General features: G+C 43.7%; 1 protein-coding gene across 7 annotated transcripts in view; it reads right to left on the bottom strand.

Moving 5' to 3' along the window:
- The window catches only part of LOC110533121 (ryanodine receptor 1), a 72769-nt gene that overhangs the window by 23708 nt on the left and 29778 nt on the right, over positions 1-19283 (bottom strand). For 5 of the 7 annotated variants that reach the window (XM_036990456.1, XM_036990457.1, XM_036990458.1 and 2 more), the window contains exons 42-77: positions 19129-19243; positions 18880-19012; positions 18536-18630; positions 18296-18431; positions 18001-18190; positions 17762-17876; positions 17528-17648; positions 17135-17304; positions 16732-16952; positions 16366-16456; positions 16067-16207; positions 15773-15936; positions 15229-15307; positions 15048-15137; positions 14782-14925; positions 14590-14667; positions 14413-14488; positions 14171-14294; positions 13977-14092; positions 13785-13852; positions 13536-13657; positions 13279-13328; positions 13127-13187; positions 12894-13020; positions 12678-12789; positions 12424-12505; positions 12196-12326; positions 11752-12072; positions 11421-11661; positions 10746-10833; positions 10013-10105; positions 9301-9315; positions 6527-6697; positions 6328-6387; positions 6094-6228; positions 5543-5655 (exon numbers count right to left, since the gene is read on the bottom strand). In XM_036990456.1, coding sequence (XP_036846351.1) covers positions 5543-5655; positions 6094-6228; positions 6328-6387; positions 6527-6697; positions 9301-9315; positions 10013-10105; positions 10746-10833; positions 11421-11661; positions 11752-12072; positions 12196-12326; positions 12424-12505; positions 12678-12789; positions 12894-13020; positions 13127-13187; positions 13279-13328; positions 13536-13657; positions 13785-13852; positions 13977-14092; positions 14171-14294; positions 14413-14488; positions 14590-14667; positions 14782-14925; positions 15048-15137; positions 15229-15307; positions 15773-15936; positions 16067-16207; positions 16366-16456; positions 16732-16952; positions 17135-17304; positions 17528-17648; positions 17762-17876; positions 18001-18190; positions 18296-18431; positions 18536-18630; positions 18880-19012; positions 19129-19243 — 4389 coding nt within the window. The remainder of the gene's footprint in view (positions 1-5542; positions 5656-6093; positions 6229-6327; positions 6388-6526; positions 6698-9300; positions 9316-10012; positions 10106-10745; positions 10834-11420; positions 11662-11751; positions 12073-12195; positions 12327-12423; positions 12506-12677; positions 12790-12893; positions 13021-13126; positions 13188-13278; positions 13329-13535; positions 13658-13784; positions 13853-13976; positions 14093-14170; positions 14295-14412; positions 14489-14589; positions 14668-14781; positions 14926-15047; positions 15138-15228; positions 15308-15772; positions 15937-16066; positions 16208-16365; positions 16457-16731; positions 16953-17134; positions 17305-17527; positions 17649-17761; positions 17877-18000; positions 18191-18295; positions 18432-18535; positions 18631-18879; positions 19013-19128; positions 19244-19283) is intronic. The other 2 variants (XM_036990461.1, XM_036990462.1) reach the window with 1 other exon arrangement.

Raw genomic sequence — 19283 nt, 5'->3', positions numbered from 1 at the left:
GTTAGAGGGAAAACAAAAAGAAATGGAGGAACTTATTCAAGAAAGATCAAGTGACCATACAATAAAATAACATCAAATTGATCAGAAATACAGTGTAGACATGGTAAATGACTATTGTAGCTAGAAACATCTCATTTGTAATGGAATATCTACATAAGCGTACAGAGGCCCATAATCAGCAACCATCACTCATGTGTTCCAATGTCATGTTGTGTTAGCTAATCCAAGTTTATCATTTTAAAAAGGCTAATTGATCATTAGAAAACCATTTTGCAATTATGTTAGCACAGCTGAAAACTGTTGTTCTAATTAAAGAAGCAATAAAACTGGCCTTCTTTAGACTAGTTGAGGATCTGGAGCATCAGCATTTGTGGGTTCGATTACAGGCTCAAAATGGCCATAAACAAAGTACTTTCTTCTGAAACTCGTCAGTCTATTCTTGTTCTGAGAAATGAAGGCTATTCCATGTGAGAAATTACCAAGAAACTGAAGATATTGTACAATGCTGTGTACTACTCCCTTCACAGAACAGAGCAAACTGGATCTAACCAGAATAGAAAGAGGAATGGGAGGCCCCGGTGCACAACTGATCAAGAAGACATGTACATTTGAGTATCTAGTTTGAGAAACAGACTCCTCACAAGTCCCCAATTGGCAGGTTCATTAAATAGTATCCAAAAAACACTAGTCTCAACGTCAACAGTCAAGAGGCGACTCCAGGATGCTGGCCTTCTAGGCAGAGGTATACCAAACCTTTTTTGATATACTCAGAGGACCGTTATAGTATCGGACGGTCTGCTTTCATTATTACTGAAACAGGATCCAAGTGGTACATTAAAAGATATAGTCCATTAAAAAAATTGGAGGCCTCTTACACTACAGTGTTGTGATGCAAAAATGATAGTAAAATGCTTAGCGCATAGAATTAAAAAGGTATTGTTGGATATTATTAATCCTAATCAGACAGGTTTTTTACATGGACGATACATTGGAGATAATATAAGACAAGCACTGGAAACAATAGAACACTATGAAACATCTGGGAAACAAGGCCTGGTATTCATAGCTGACTTTGAAAAGGCTTTTGATAAATGCCTGGAATATTTCAATTTTGGAGAATCTCTTATAAAATGGGTTAAAGTTATGTATAGTAACCCAGGTGTAAAATAGTAAAATAATGTCTACTTCTCAGAAAGTTTTAAACTGTCAAGAGGAGTAAAACAAGGTTGTCCACTATCGGCATATCTATTTATTATTGCCATCGAAATTTTAGCTGTTAAAATCAGATCCAACAATAATATTAAGGGGTTAGAAATCCAGGGCTTAAAAACAAAAGGTGTTATTGTAAGCTGATGATTCATGTTCTCTTTAAATCCACCATTTGGATACCTCCACAGCCTCATAGAGGATCTAGGTACTTTTTCTAACCTCTCTGGATTAAAACCAAATTATGATAAATATTACATATTGGATCACAAAAAAATACAACTTTTACATTACCGTGTAGTTTACCAATAAAATGGTCTGACGGGGATGTGGACATTCTCGATATACATATCCCGAAAGAAAGAAATTATCTTACGCCATTAAATGTTAATCAAAAGTTAGCAAAAATAGATAAGATCTTGCTACCACGGAAAGGAAAATACCTGTCTATTTGTGGGGGGAAAAAATCTCAATAACTCCGTAGTCATATCACAGTTCACCCATTTGCTTATGGTCTTGCCTACACCTAGCGACCCTTTTTGTACTTACACGAGCAAAAAAATATCAAATTTGATTTGGAATGGCAAGCAAGACAAAATTAAAAGGGCCTATTTATATAATGAATATGAATTCAGAGGGCAGAAATGATTAAATATTAAAGCATTAAAGGCATCAATCATAAAAAAGTTATAATTCAATCCAAACGGGTTCTCTAGCAAATTAGTAAGAATGTCTCCCCCATGTTCAAGAATGGCCTTTTTCCCTTTATTCAGATTACAACCTCTCACTTTCGTTTATTTGAAAACGATAAAAAATATTGTTATTTTTAAAACAAGCCATAGAAAGTTGGTTGCAATTTCAGTTTAATCAACCAGAAAAGACTGAACAAATAATACAACAAATATTGTGGTTACTCAAATATAACAGAACCATTCTTTTTTTATAAAAAAGTATAAACTTTGTAAATTATATCATAAATAGAACTGGTGGAGTTTTGTCACACATGCAGCTAACAAAAATATATGGAAATGTTTGCTTTACCCAAAATTGCAACCAACTAATTGCAGCATTACCGCAAAAATGGAAGAGGAAAGTGGAAAAAGTAAGGAACTGGTCTGTCGGCCCTGCAATAAAGACCAAAATGTGTTAAGGAAAATTGTGATGAATTAAAATATGTACCAGTTTCATTTAAGGACCAAAAAATAAAACAGCTGTACCCTATAGATTGCAAAATAGTTGGGAAGAGATTTCGATGTATCGATTCCATGGAACGTGGTTTATGAAATGATACGGAAAACGACACCGGATTCAAAACTTTTTCAATTTAAATTATTATACAAAAATCTTGCAACCAATAGAATGTTGAATAGAATATATATATATGTCCACATATATGGGGGATACAAGCTTCCCAGCTCTGCAGATTTTTCTGCGAAGAAACAGAGTCATTAGGTCATTTATTTTGGGACTGTCCATATGTAGCTAGTTTTGGGTCACAGGTCCAGGAATGGCTGAAGAATTGCAACATTTACCTGGAGCTAAATCTGCAGATAGCACTACTGGGTGATTTGAAAAGTCATCGTCAATCAATCAATAATACTTTCAGCAAAACATTTTCTTTAACTTACAATCTATAGAAACTATGAAAATAGAAAGGTTCACAACTTTTGTGAAGCATCACAGCGCAGTTGAAAAATATACGAAAAATAGAAATCCAATATGGATGGTGTTAAGAGATAGATGGGAGGAGTTGAACGGAGCTGAAGGGTGCGGACTAAAACAAACTAAATATAACTATTGTAAAATAGATTGTGTACGTAAAATGTATATATGTATAAGCTAGAAGTAGAAGCCTAAGTGTTGTTGTTCATTAGTTTACTCCAATTAGGGGAGGGGGATGGTAGTGGAAAATATATTTTAAAAAGATGCGTGTGTATACACACACATACACACACATATATATATATATATATATATATATATATATATATAGTTGAAGTCGGAAGTTTACATACACCTTAGCCAAATACATTTAAACTCAGTTTTTCACAATCCCTGACATTTAATCAAAGTAAAAATTCCCTGTCTTAGGTCAGTTAGGATCACCACTTTATTTTAAGAATGTGAAATGTCAGAATAATAGTAGAGAGAATGATCAATTTCACCTTTTATTTCTTTCATCACATTCTCAGTGGGTCAGAAGTTGACATAAACTCAATTAGTATTTGGTAGCATTGCCTTTAAATTGTTGAACTTGGGTCAAATGTGTTGGGTAGCCTTCCACAAGCTTCCCACAATAACTTGGGTGAATTTTGGCCCATCCCTCCTGACAGAGCTGGTGTAACTGAGTCAGGTTTGTAGGGCCTCCTTGCTCGCACACACTTTTTCAGTTCTGCCCACAAATTTTCTATAGGATTGAGGTCAGGGATTTGTGATGGCCACTACCTTGACTTTGTTGTCCTTAATTTTACCACAAGTTTGGAAGTATGCTTGGGGTCATTATCCAGTTGGAAGACCCATTTGTGACCCATTTGTAACTTCCTGACTGATGCCTTGAGATGTTGCTTCAATATATCCACATAATTTTCCTTCCTCGTGACGTCATCTATTTTGTGAAGTGCACCAGTCCCTCCTGCAGCAAAGCACCCCCACAACATGATGCTGCCACCCCCGTGCTTCACGGTTGGGATGGTGTTCTTTGGCTTGCAAGCCTCCCCCTTTTTCCTCCAAACATAACAATGGTCATTATGGCCAAACAGTTCTATTTTTGTTTCATCAGACGGGAGGACATTTCTCCAAAAATAATGATCTTTGTCCCCATGTGAAGTTGCAAACCGTAGTCTGGCTTTTTTATGGCGGTTTTGGAGCAGTGGCTTCTTCCTTGCTGAGCGGCCTTTCAGGTTATGTCGATATAGGACTCGTTTTACTGTGGATATAGATGCTTTTGTACCTGTTTCCTCCAGCATCTTCACAAGGTCCTTTGCTGTTGTTCTGGGATTGATTTGCACTTTTCGCACCAAAGTACGTTCATCTCTAGGAGACAGAATGCGTCTTCTTCCTGAGCGGTATGGCGGCTGCGTGGTCCCATGGTGTTTATACTTGCGTACTATTGTTTGTACAGATGAAGGAGGTACCTTCAGGAGTTTGGAAATTGCTCGCAAGGATGAAAAATACTTTTTTTCTGAGGTTTTGGCTGATTTCTTTTGATTTTCCAATTATGTCTAGCAAAGAGGCACTGAGTTTGAAGATAAGTCTTGAAATACATCCACAGGTACACCTCCAATTGACTCAAATTATGTCAATTTGCCTATCAGAAGCTTCTAAAGCCATGACATAATTTTCTGGAATTTTCCAAGCTGTTTAAAGGCTTGGAAATTGTGATACAGTGAATTATAAGTGAAATAATCTGTCTGTAAACAATTGTTGGAAAAATGACTTGTGTCATGCACAAAGTAGATGTCCTAACCGACTTGCCAAAAATATAGTTTATTAACAAGAAATTTGCGGAGTGGTTGAAAAACAAGTTTTAATGACTCCAACAAGTGTATGTAAACTTCCGACTTCAACTGTGTATAAAGTTTACATACATATAGGTTGGAGTCGTTAAAACTGCCAAGTTCTCATTTATAAATGCGACCTGGCCAAGATGAAGTAAAGCAGTGCGGCACAAACAACAACAGAGTTACACATGGAATAAACAAACATACAGTCAATAACACAATATGAAAAAAAGTATATATATACAGTGTGTGCAAATGAAGTAAGATAAGGGAGGTAAGGCAATAAATAGGCCATAGTGGCAAAATAATTACAATTCAGCAATTAAACACTGGAGTGATAGATGTGCAGAAGATGGATGTGCAAGTAGAGATACTTGGGTGCAAAGGAGAAAAAAAACAGTATGGGGATGAGGTAGTTGGATGGGATATTTATAGATGGGCTGTGTACAGCAGTGATCTGTGAGCTGCTCTGACAGCTGGTGCTTAAAGTTAGTGAGGGAGATATGAGTCTCCAGCTTCAACTGTAAATACACACACACACAATATTTTCTACATTGTAGAACAATAGTGAAGACATCAAAACTATGAAATAACACATAGAATCATGTAGTAACCAAAAAAGTGTTAAAACAAATCAAAATATATTTTAGATTTTAGATTCTTCAAAGTAGACACCCTTTGCCTTTGCACACACTTGGCATTGCACACACTTGGCATTCTCTCAACATATAGGCTCTTAATGTTCATATGTGTTCTTAATACGTTCTTAATGTTTTGTACATTGTGTATATGTGTGTATATGTGTTTGAATACAAGGCTGTAGTAGTCTCTCTGACCTGGGTAGGTTGTAGAGTGGCGTCATCCTAAAGCAAGCTACCACAGCCTTGCGTCTCTGCTTGGACAGCAGTTTGTGCCACACCATCTTCTTGGATTTGAAGGGGTGCTCCGTCTAAGTGAGAGAAGAAAGAACTGAGAGAAACGGCACCACTGACATCATGCCATGTGTGTCAAGTAGGATTATAGGGACGCTGTAGGATTATATTGATGCTGTAGGATTATATTGACGGTGTAGGATTATATTGATGCTGTGGGATTATATTGATGCTGTGGGATTATATTGACGCTGTGGGAATATATTGACGCTGTGGGAATATATTGACGCTGTGGGATTATATTGACGCTGTGGGATTATATTGACGCTGTGGGATTATATTGACGCTGTGGGATTATATTGACGCTGTGGGATTATATTGACGCTGTAGGATTATATTGACGCTGTAGGATTATATTGACGCTGTAGGATTATATTGACGCTGTGGGATTATATTGACGCTGTAGGATTATATTGACGCTGTAGGTTTGAACATGGGTGTATTACTCTACTCACCACCTCAATGTGATAGAGCACAGCTGACACCTCCTGCACCCTCTTCACCACCTTCTCTGGAGCGTCAGCATCCTCAGCCTTCCCTGCCATCTCCTTATACAGGGACATCTGCCAGCGCATGGACGGGTTCTCTACCTGGACACAACACACACACACACTGCAGCTGGGGGAACACACACTGCAGCTGGGGGAACAACATGTATCACTTTCCTGTACCTACCCACTCCATCTTACCTTGCCTTGAAGATGCAGGTTGTTTTGCAAGAACTCCCTTACTTCCTCATCAGTGTCCCTCTGGAAGAAAATGTTTTGATATTTATTTTGGGAACAATTTCTTTGTCTAGATATACAGCCCTATGGTCCGTCACATAAGACTAGTCTACATGGTTACTATGGCAGAGTTATTCAAGACAGCCGAGGGAGGGCACACTACCAACGAGTATCGGATCTTGGCCAGGTTGATAAGCTCATGATCAGCAGGGGAGCACATGTTGAGGCCGATGGGGAGCATCTTTTTCAGGGCAGCCACAATAAGTGACGTCTGCACCGAGTAACGGTCTCCCCGTCTCTTCTTCTTGGTACGCTCCACGTCTGAGCCACCAGCCTGGAGAACATAAGGAGGGACCAAGGCGTTACGCATGTCTTCCTCATACATACGGTTGGCGCCACAACCACTATGCAGGGGCACTGTACCACGTATCAAGTAACACTGCTTAGCATTGAAGCCATGACAGCACTGATTCAATGTCACAACACGCATTATTCCCAACTTGCTACTTGTATTCCAGTGGACATGTGACCATTTCTTCTCATTTGAATGACCTGTTGAGTTAGACAGTGTCCCCCTACCTGTTCACCCGGACAGTAGCTATCACAATACCAATAATTAACACCCTGTAATATCAAGAGCCATGGACTCCTCTCTGAACCCTTCAGTCTAGGTCACTTCCTTTACATTACCATATCCTTCAGTGTTTGCGGCATGTGGACAAGCAATGTACTGAATGAGAAACCTACGGATACCCGGAATGAGGGCTACATCTCAGCACCATAATGATCTGAATCTCTGAACTCCTGGCTGGTAAGGGGAGGGGAATGTGAGAATGTAATAGTGTATTGAGAAGGACTGGGGGGGTTGGGGGCTGGGGTGGGGGGGGGAAGGTGATGGGGTTGGGGGACGACAACTGAAAGGAATCATTCTAATCTGTAGGACAGGAAATCAGTCAAACTGCACATATAAAAACATGCTTACAACACACACATTACGTCCACATGAAAAACCATCCAGCATTCGATGGAAACACTGGTGGAAAACAACCTTCTACGGTATGTTTCTCAGGTGAGTTTGGCACCAGCAGAACTAGGTGAAGAATGAATATGTTATATGGTGTCGGAGAGTAACAGACGCTCCTGTTGAAAACACACAAAACAATGTGCTGTTAGTAGCACCATGTTGATGGGAACTAGAATCAGACTGAAGGTGTTAGCTACCAACTAGCAAATCACACAAGCAAACCAAATGTCCCAAATGGGATACGTTCCGTCGCCCCTGTGCTCTACTCCCGCACTCCTGTGCTGTTTCTGTGAGGGAACATTGTCTGTTGTCTGCCCTCTATGACGTCCCCAGCAAGCTTGTATGTGTGTGTCATACAGCAGGCTGAGGATGGCCAAAGGAGTGAAGATAACAGAGGAGCCCATAGTAATGGCCGCCCCACAGAACAGGAGAGGATGCAAAGCCCATAGAGATCCTATTAAATTAGTATTCTAACTGCTACTTCTATGGCAAAGTTCGTACGAACAGAGAACGTGTCGTAGATAAATGCACTGAAGGACTAAGGGACTCTGCAGTGGTGAAAAGTGAGAACAATGTGTTACAGTTAACTGCTCTATGTAGATGCAGCTCAGAGTACGCCCTACATGCCGAAAAAAGTGCATCTAGCTTTTCCCCGTTACGTTTCCCTGGGAGTGTGTGTGTGAGTGGTAGGAGTGTTTCAAAGCCACTGATAAGTCCAGGCAGATTCAACCGCTTCTCCAAACCAGTCCTTCAATGCAAGGAGTGTGTTACGAATAAGGCTTGTTTAGAGGAAGGTGGGTGCGATGGTTTTAGGGGAGATTTTAGAAGACAGGTTTGATTAAAATAGAATGAGGTGAGGTAAAGTCACATCAGGCATATTCTACATAGGGTAGTATAGAGCTTGTCCCAGAGACCTGCTTCAGTCCTGTTAAATATAGTGTCAGGTCAGGGTTAAAGTGGGACAGGTGGGTGGGTGGAGACTGACTGGGGGATATGAAGAAGCTAAGCCATGGTCTGACACAGTTAAAGGGAGTGAGTGCTGAGCGCAGAGAGGGGGGCTAACATCCCCTTGCGGAGTGAGCTTGATCACAAACGCTATAGACCAACCAACCTTCAACAGAAAAGTAAAGACATGACAGGATGACTCCAACCCAACTACAATCAACTAAGTGCAAACTCATTGGCAGGATGATGGCACTCTGCTCCCACTGCTGCTTTGGGCAGGCCTAGTGCGGAGCCTAGTGCCATGAGCCCGACTCTAAGGCAGAGTACTTTCATCAAGCTCCTCCAGACTCCCCCCGTCACACACTGGCAGGACTGAGGGTGGCCCACGATGGCCCGGCCCTTCGTCCAATAATGTTGTATCAGTATGCTGCTTTTCTCTGGCCTTTTCTACTGTGCCTGTCACACACTCGGTCACACAAGTGTGTTTATGAATGTAATTCTATGCAGATGAAAAGTAAACGTTTTATGAGAGATTAAGAGCTGGACGTTTAGCTGAGTGTATGTCACCGTCTAGATATGTGAACACAAGCCAGTCCCCAGTGTTGTCGACAGTGTAACTGGATCTAAAGCATATCAGTGACGCATGTAAGTCAATTCAGACCAACTGTTTTCTATTTCTGTGTGTCATCGTGCAGATATAAACATGTGAAATGCTGGACCCAGTTTCGTCCCATTGGTGTTGCGGTAGAGTGCGAAACACGTAGCTAGTTACCAAGTGGACATGCACACCTGTCTCTATATACAAAGTATTTGGCCGCTAGCTGTGTGTGGGTGTTGTATTGGAACACGCTAGAAGTGTGGTTGTGGTATCCCGGTGTGCCAGTGTGTCGGAGGGGTTGATGAAAAGCCCCTCAAAAGTGAGGTGCCATGCGGTCAGCACAGCGGTCGTGCAGAAACAAAAGTCTAACCTCTGAGTCGCTGCCCTGGAAACCCAGCATCAACACAGAAAAAGAGGACAAGGGTCAAAGAGAGAACACTTAACACACCTGCTATCGCTACAATACTCGACCTCTCTACTGGCATATACACGGACTAATCTTATAGATTAGGATCGTATGCTTCTCTTAGTCCTCAAACGGAGAGAGAGAGAGAGAGGCCAAGGCCGGCATGAAAAACATGGCTGAAAAGTTGCCAAAATGATCTAGCAAAAAAAACAAACATTTTTTTAAAGGTTTCTAATATACAATACCTGCTGAAGATGTCGTAGGGAAAAGACTTGAAAGAAGAGCCTTTTCTGTGTGGTTATTGTCAGTGATGATACAGCATTGTGCTATGCAGATATTAAGTACACAGTTTTGAAAAATATACACCCGATTTGTATAGGTAAATTAAACACAACACGGTTTGCTCCAATAGGCTAGGAGAAGATCAAAAAAGGAATTGACAATTAAGTACGTCAGACATGTTTTTTTGTTTGGTGTTGCTGTTGAAACATTTGAAAGCAAATGATGCAGGACGTGAAATGAAACGGCGGCTCCATGACCTCATTTATGACCTCATTTACGATCGACGTTTCAGAAATCCATAGTCTCCCCCAAATCCGCTGGCATCAGTCTAACGTGTCACAACATTTCAACGCTGAAGGTAACTGAACGGCTCTTTAACCCCAGATGGTCTCACCTTGCTCATCTTGCTCTTGCTGTCAGCAGTGAGGAAAGACATGTTATTAATCTCATTCATCACCACAAAGTTCTGCTCCTCTCGCTTGAAGTTCTACAGAGACACAAGAAAGAGAAAGAAAAGGAATAACAATAACAATAATAGTAGATTGGGTTTATATAGCACCAACTGAGGTACTCAAAGAGCTTTACACAGTTAGGGGGAAACTCACCTCATCCACCACCAATGTGTGGCACTCACCTGGGTGACGCATGGCAACCATTTTGTGCCAGAACGCTCACCACACATCAGCTAGCATGGTGGAGCGGTAAGGAGTGATATATGCCAATTAGGAATGTTTAGGTGGCCATGATGGAAATGGGGCCAGTTCGGGAATTTAATCAGGACCCCGGGGTAAACGCCCCTACTGATACGAAAAGTGCCATGGGAGTTTTGAATGACCGCAGAGAGTCAGGACACCCGTTTAACGTCCCATCCGAAAGATGGCACCCTACACAGGGCAATGTCCCCTTCACTGCCCTGGGGCATTGGGATTCGATCATTTTAAGACCAGAGAGAAGTGTGCCCCATACTGGCCCTCCAACACCACTTCCAGCAGCATCTGGTCCCCCATCGAGGAACCGATCAGGACCAACCCTGCTTAGCTTCAGAGGCAAACTGGCAGTGGGATGCAGGGTGGTATGCTGCTGGTGATATGACAGAGAAAGTGGTCACCTTTCAACCATTTACTCACATGAGATTTGGACCAGAAGATGAAGACCTCTCCAACCATTCTGAAGAGCTCCTCTGCATCTGGGTCAGGGCATGTCAACCACCTCGCCCTGCAAATGGAGGACATCTCTTTAAGGTTTTAGTGACCAAGAGACCGCCAACACCACAACACACATGTAGGCAAAGACAACTGGCAGGGGGAATGGTGTCACGACTTCTGCCGAAGTCGATGCCTCTCCTTGTTCAGGCGGTGCTCGGCGGTCGACGTTACCGGTCTTCTAGCCATCATTGATCCATTTTTCATTCTCCATTGGTTTTGTCTTGTCTTCCTACACACCTGGTTCCAACCCCATTAATTACATGTTGTGTATTTAACCCTCTGTTTCCCCTCATGTCCTTGTCAGAGATGGTTTGTTTTTTATGCTTGTGTATTTTGGATTGGTGCGCAACGGGTTCTTGTACCCACTTTTATTTATAATTGTACTTTGGCTTTGGAGTTTTGTTAAACGTTATTAAACTACTCCATTTATACCAAGTTCGGTTCTCCTGCGCCTGACTTCCCTGACACCTACACACACGGCATTACAAATGGCTTCTGACATGGAATGTTAGCATACAGTAGAATACTGGACATGAAAGGGTGTACATTTCTAAAGAAAAAAACATGACTGGCCACTGGTTTGCCTGTGTGCTGTACCTGTTATTGTCCACATAGCGGATGAGGAGAGGGTAGAGGGCGTACAGGTCCCTGCAGAGCACAGCAAACTCATCCCTGATGGTGCCCTCCTCCTCGTCCCCCTCGGCCTTCCCCTCCATACGCAAGTGGTCCTCCTCGGCCACCACCTTCCCTGTCCTCTTCTTCAGCTTCTCCATGGTGGGGATGAAATGGGACTTGAGCATCTCTGGCCTGGCCCTGCTCACAATAGGCTGGGAGAAGACTAGGGATAGAAGAGGAGTGGCCATGGTGAGATGGCAAGAAAACACACACAGACAGGCATAGTACACACACAGCATTGTGGCAACCTCACCAGCCAGCCTCTTCATCCAGGAGGCCTCATCAATGCCCAGGTTGTTGACCACGATCTTCATGATGCTGCCCAGCAGCTGGTTGAGCTGGTCAGAGGTGACGTCGGTGCAGATCTGGCCCTCCAGCTCAGGGAAGTTCTCTAATCCTCTCTCCCACCAGCGGGGCAGGTAGTTACACAGCATGGGCAGAGTGATCTCGATCACATGGGGCATCTCAGTGTAACGGGCACCTGACTCTGCCAAGTCCCCGATCTCTTTAAGCAGAACGTCTAGCTCTGGTATGTCCTGGCATAACTCCTGGACCTCGTTGGGCAGACCCAAGACTATGGACATGGACAGAGACAGAGCGAGAGAGACAGAGAGAGAGGTTAGAGGAGAGAGTGTTGAGGAACTAAAAAGTCAGGGGTTGGACAGAGAACACGTCACAGGAGCAGATGGACACTCACTGGCTCTTTCTCTGGGGCTCTTGGTGGTGTAAACCGAGAAGGCATTGTACTCATTGAGATGGGGCTCGAGGTAGGCCACAGGCATAGCAGCCGCCAGATGGGCCAGACACTCCCCCAGGGCTGGCCTCTGCCTGGAGGAGGGATGTCATGGCCAGTCAAACTCACAGATGATCAGGTTTGTATTGCTGTACTGTTAACACAGAGAAACAGAGCCTGATCCAGACTCACCTCTCCACATGAGGGTTCTTGACACTGCCCAGGGAGTAGATGGCGCACATGATGCGGTAACACGACATCTGGAGATCATCCACTGACCACCACGAACACACACAAAAAAACAAAAATGTTTTTTTTATTTTATTTTTATTTATTTATTTTTTATCAACAAGACACCTTTTCAAAGTTTTGAGAGTAAGTAAACTGGAATGTTGTGTCATCACATGAATGCTATGTCATGAATGCTGTGATGGCATATGACTCACACATAACATCATCTCCAAACTGGTGCTGAGAGATGTGGTCGAACAGGGAGGTGAGGACTGGGAGCAGAGCAATGGTGGTGTAGTTGATGTTCTGGGACACGCCTTTCACCTGCTGTAGACGGACCATACAGTAGGACAAGACATTTCAGACCAAAAGGCAAAAGTTCTGGAATTGTTCAATTCCTACCTGTTCTCTTGTAGACACTTTGCTCTTACCTGGTTGCCTTTAGACACCTTGCCCAGTTTGAGGTTCTCCACCATCTTCTCGATATCATCAGCTGCACCCTCAAAGAACGACCGGAGCCCTGCCTTCACAATCTCAGGCCCAGACTTCATCACCGTCCTGAGGAATTCAGAGCAGGGAGGGGAAAAGTACGGCTATGAGAAAATCTTGATCCAATGCCTTTGTATTCGGATTGTGAAAACATTTCAGACAAGTGCCCGATTACCTTGCATCGAGTGATCGTGCCAGGATGTGAAGACAATTGACAATAGCAGCAGCGTCGTTCCCTGAAATAGTGCAGAGGAAAACATAAGGGAAAAGACAACGGCTGACTGGACCAGACAGAACTAAATCATCAGGACAATGCAGATGTCTTACCGAAGAGAGAAACTCTGTGTCTCACCAGAGCAGCCATTTTACAGAAGATACTACGACAGGAGAGAAATCCAACAGAAAAGAGGCGGAAATGCAGAGAAAGGGAATGAATTATGAAAATAAAGGTAAGAGAAAAGGAGAAATTACAGCACAGGTTCAAAAGAGAGACTTGAGAGGATGAAGAGAGATAAAAGTGTCTAAAGTCGACTAACTAAAGTGAGGCGTAACAATATCCTTAAGACGATGTGACCGAGAGTTACCTGGCAATCATCTCTTTCTCCTTGTTAGAGGAATGTCCTCCACTACCCAGGACTTTGGCCGGTGTGGACAGGAAGTACAGACAGTGGTTTTTAAAGTACTGGTTGATCAGGGGCAACAAGATCTGAGACAAACACAGTTCATCATCACATATATCGTTATACCCCTGCAGGAAACATGTAACAGCTGAATCAAATGTAATCTGTCCTCCCCTCGAACACGGGCCTGTTTCAAAGTGATTCTGCTCTCACCTTGGCAAAGAATTTGATCTCCTGCTCATGAGGCGACTTCTCCACTCTGCCACTGCTCACCACAGCCTCTGGAAAAACACACAGGGAAAAGATATTGGAGTGTTGTTAACAAGTGAAATGTCAACGCGGACATTAACTGAGCACTATTTCATTGGTTATTATCATCCACCCTCCTCCCAGAGTGCACTCTACCAAGATGAGCTATGAACTCTTGGGCGATCTCCATCCACTTCAACAGCTTCTGCAGGAAACCATAGGCAAAGCGCTTCTCGATAGATGAGATGTCTGACTCCATGTCTTTCATTCCTCTAGAGAAAGCATTGAAAAGCACGACTTGTTAATACATAGGCAGTTGCTTCGATGACGTCAATGACTTCTCCTTTTACCTGGTGACTGCAAATCCATTGAGTTGGAGAAATTTGAGAAGCTCGTGAGCCTTTTCCCTGTCTCGTGCCTTCTCCTTCGCTGTCAGGGTGTCATAGGGCACAAGCAAAGGGTGGGCGCCTCCTCCTACACACAGTCAAAACACACAAGAGTTGCCATTAACTTTGCTAAAAGTGACTGGTAATTCCGTAGTCTATATTCTCCCTTTCACCCCCCCACACCGCAAAACAGAATGACCTCTGACCTTTGGACTGCAGATCCATCTTCTTTTTTCGACCCCAGGTGTTGTGATAGTTCTCTGCAAGTTGTTCTGCCATTGACTGGGCAAATGAGACATTAGAAGAAGAAAAAAAACACAGGGTAAAAAAAAGAACGCGTGAAGCAAACAGGACGGACAGTCCAGACTTCAGCGTCATCATACCTGCAGCTCTCTTGACAGTGCCGTGTGGGAGATTTCAATTGGTTGGGGACTGTAGCCATGGCTGGGGTCATATGTTGCCTGAAATACACATATTTGTATTCGTAACATTCATTAAGACTTTTCATCATCTCTGTCTGATCTGAAAAACGTTTTTTTCCCCATCCTTTTTTTGATCTTCCCACTTCTCTGTACCTGCGCAGTCTGAGAGATCTTCCGGGCGGCCTTCTTCTGCTCAGTCTTGGCTTCATCTCCTTCCCTCGTTTGATCCAGAGTCCACTCCCATGCAATCATGGCCTTCATGGACTCTTTGATGGGCCAACGGTAGATCTCTTTGTCCTATAAAGGGAAGAGATCGTTTACAGGCTGAGGGCATCAGTGAGCAGCAACATAAAGACCTTCCGGTGGTTGACAGAAATCACTATGCATTGCGGAAGAAAATGATCAACTGTGCCTCTTACCTTCTCGGAGAATGTTTTGTACGGTCGGAGCATGGGGTGAGTTTTCGAATTTTCATCCAACATCTCTCCATACGTCCAATTATTCTGAATCTGCAGGTGAACAGACATGCAGCAAATTACTTCAGTTGCACAGCACATTGTACTGATACACAGACACTTCAAGTTGATCTTTTTTTCTGACCTTTTCAAACGCCCACTTGTCATGTGTGTACTCAGCATATCTGTTGATGAAGCCATCCAATCTCTCAGGGATGATAGTACTAGAATACAAAACATCGTAGACTTCAGTACACCATAGTCATAACTTACTATACAGTAGCTAAAAGCAGAGGATAATGCGTAATATTTATGAAAATATCAACACTGTCCGTTGATACGGTGTCTTATCTATTTAAGCTATAAGGCCCGAGGAGGTGTGGTATATGGCCAATATACCACGGCTAGGGGCTGTTCTTAAGACGCAACACAGAGTGCCTGGACACAGCCCTTAGCTGTGGTATATAGGCCATACATCACAACCCCCTGAAGAGCCTTATCGCTATTATAAACTGGTTACCAATGCAATTAGAGCAGTAAAACAAATGTTTCGTCATACCCGTGGTATACGGTCTGATATACCATGGCCTTCGGCCAATCAGCATTCAGGGCTCAAACCACCCAGTTTATAATTTGTTTTAGAGTATTCTCCTATTGGTTTACTGCCTTCTCCCATTCCAGGGTCTTACTTTGTGGTCTCCACTGGTTTGGGATCAAAGTTTCCCTCTGCATCCACCAAAGCTTTCTTCTCAGTCTTGGAGGAGTAGCTGGCATCTACATAATCTGGAGGGATGGCCCCAGCAATGGCGCATATGCACGGCATGGCAATTTTGAACAGCTCAGCATCAAATTTCTGAAACCAGAACCAGAGGACATAGCGAAATATTTGTCTATACAACGATATACCATATCAACGTTTTCTTATTGGAGGCAAACATTTCCTAGGTTTCCATGCAGCTGATAGAGTAGTGTAATAGTGTAACCTTGTGGGCCAGGGACTCAAAGATGCCCCAGAAGAGTTTGCGGGTGAGATGCAGCTCCTCCTCGGATGACACTCCAAAGTTGCCCCAGCCGTTGGGCAGGCAATAGTACTTCCAACAACGCTCATAGTGATTGGTCAAAAGCTGCAGCCAACAAAATAACAGTATGAAATCAGCTTAATCTGGCATACTAACATCTGGATGATAAATTCATTGACTATCTTGACGTGGCCATCTTCATTTAGTTGTTTTGTTTCTATTAAGTTTTGATTGTCCAATGACAGGTTAAGACATGTCCATACCTTGAGTGGCATTTTGGCATATTCATTGAGAATTGGCACATCAAATACCAGCCTTCTCAACAGGTGTTGTAACATGGACGGCCGCAGATTCCTAAGAAATAGAGGCAAATAAATAAGCGCATGTAAATAATCTGAATAAATAATAATAAATAAATAAATAAATGCATCAAGCATGGTTAATCAACTCACTAAAAGTGCACTGTGCAAATAGCTTACAGAAGAGGACATCCCAATGTCCAGGAGACATTAACATTAACTTATAGGGGAAACAAAGACAGAAATTCCACTTACGCAATGCAGATAGACAGATTGTTAGATAACGACAGTTAGAAGGTGAACCGTGCCAGGCTAATAAGTCCAACTCACTTGCACAAAGCCATGAGACACTCCTCTATGACATCTCTCTGGGCCTTAGTGAAGGCTCGTCCGCGGGACAGCCGGTAGATGGTGTGCAGCATAGAGTCGATCATGATGGCCCGGTGGTCAGTGCCGGCGAACAAAAAGGCACACTTGGTGATGAGGGGCAGCACGGCCAGAGAGAGGTAGCGGTTCAGGGCCAGGGCCATCTCTGTGGTGCAGAAAGCCGCCTAGTGGGGAGAGATCCATTTAAACGGTCATATTCTCTGCATTCAAAAGACCACACACTACCTTTTCAATACAAAGCAAGTGTTCATATGACGCCTTTAATCAAAAGAGGAGCATAAGAGCAGACAGAGTGAATGCCTTATGTAGTGTATATGAGTAGTGAGAGAGAGAAAGGATGACTCACTGTGTCCAGAGAAGCAGCTGCCCTCATGTCAGGCAGGAAGCCCACCTCCAGCACATGAAGCAGGAAGTCTTGGTTGTCAATACCATACACTCTGTCAAGGAACAGCACCATGGGAGCCTTGTGGTCCGGCACAAAACTGGAAGACATCTTGGGTTCAATGACGCTGTTATCTAAACATCACAAAAAGACAGAGGGAAGTTGAAGAGGAGAATAATGTTAGGATTCACATTATTTAACGATTCTGACTAATTACAGATATAAAATGGAATATATTATGATCAAACTAAACTTAAACCCTCTTTAGTTCCATTTCCTCATCAAGACGTTAAGATTCTCTTTCCTTGAGCCAGCACAAGAGTTCATTGAATCCGAACGGTTTTGCCTCTGACTCACCTTTTCCAAAGTCTGGTATCTGGACAGAGAGGCTGATGACTCCGACAAGGTCCTCCATAGGCACCAGGGACCTCAGAATGGCCCTGATCCTCAGAGCCTCGCCCTTCCCAGCCTGGATCAACTGCGGGGCCAAACAAAAAATAGCAACGTCTTCGAATGAACCGCAGCAGCTTGCCAGCTCCATTCCATAACCCTTGGCTTCTCTCTTAATGTTTTCCAACGCTCAGTACTCACATGCATCTCTGGAGCGCAGCGTCCCAGCAAGTCAATGAGAGCTGAGTAGAAGGACATGATGGCATTCCCCAGGTGAACCTTGTTCTCCTCATGCTGCTCCTCCCCACCAGGGAACCTACCAGTGAAAAGGAAGAATCAACACGCAGGCCCAAAACTTGTCAAAGGAGAACGTGTTCTCATCTACTACACTAGTAAATACTGTAGATATTCAATCAGTCCCTCAGTGGTTTGGCTCTTACATGCCGGGGAAGCGCCTGTCTTTCTTCACAGTGGGGCCGTCCCTGGCAGGGTCTTCAGAGATCTTGATGGCCTCCTCTATAGCAGCCAGCAGGCCGTTCCCACCCTCTCCTCTCAGAGCCGGGCCAAAACACTCTGGCCGACGGATCAGAAGACGCACCACCACATTGGCATTCTCCTCTACGCTCTCTCCTACAGGGGGGCATAGAGCCAAACCACGCTCAGTGATGAAAGGTAAACAGAAAGACATCATCCCAACAGTGGTGTATTCCATTACGAGGTCCGCAAAACACAGACCATTGACGAAGACAGCGAAGCGGAGGAAGTCCAGGTATTTCTCCCCGCCACACGGGTTCCAGCCAATGTCAGGGTAACCCTTAGCCAGGAGCTGGGGACAACTCTGGAGCCCACAGCCTGCGAGGTACTTCACCACCTGGGAGGAAAAACACAGGACAAAAGAGGCAGAAAGAGAGATGACCAATGTGCTATATGCGGCCGCATCAGAGAAACTGCATGTGTTTGTTGAGGCTGTCCAACCTTCTCCAGGTCTTGTTCCTGTAGAGCCAGAGCCAGCTCATTGTTGTCAATGCAGGATGCTGCAGCCACGTCTAGAGGGGTGGAGCCACGCATTCCTGAAAGACATACATGACATGTTCAGTCCCAACACACAGCAAAACTATTCTGCCTTTAGAGGGATTATGTCAAACTACCCTTATAAGAATACAAACTTGTATTGGCAGAAGATTTTTGATTTAACCCTTATTTTACCAGGTAAGTTGACTGAGAACACGTTCTCATTTACAGCAACGATCTGGGGAATAGTTACAGGGGAGAGGAGGGGGGGATGAATGAGCCAATTGGAAGATATCAATGTCCCTCACCAAGGCCAATGCCACTGTTCTGTAGTAGGTAGCTGAGGTGGTCGAACATGGAACGCTGGTTCTGGCGACTGATACGACAGAAGTAGCACAGGAAACGACAGCAGTTGGTGACCATGCGAGGGAATCTGATCTCCTGCGGAGGAACACATGCAAGGGGGAATCCACTGACTACGGTGTAATAACATTTAACGCATTCCCATGTTCAGCCAAGCATTGATCTTGTTGTTATGAGCCAAGTAACCACTTTACCTTGGAGTCGCCACCACCCAGCACGTTGACCATCACCTCCATGACAGTCTCGTGCATGCCCAGCGCTCGCATCAGGTTGGGGTGCTGATAAAACACTTTGTTGCTCATGATGTTTCTGATGGAGAGAGAAGGCTCATATTGACTCTCAGTTCCTC

This window comes from Oncorhynchus mykiss, chromosome 10 (assembly GCF_013265735.2).
Source record: "Oncorhynchus mykiss isolate Arlee chromosome 10, USDA_OmykA_1.1, whole genome shotgun sequence".
NCBI lineage: Eukaryota > Metazoa > Chordata > Actinopteri > Salmoniformes > Salmonidae > Oncorhynchus > Oncorhynchus mykiss.
Note: the sequence above shows the minus strand (reverse complement) of the source record. Positions and strands in the feature narration are given on the sequence as shown.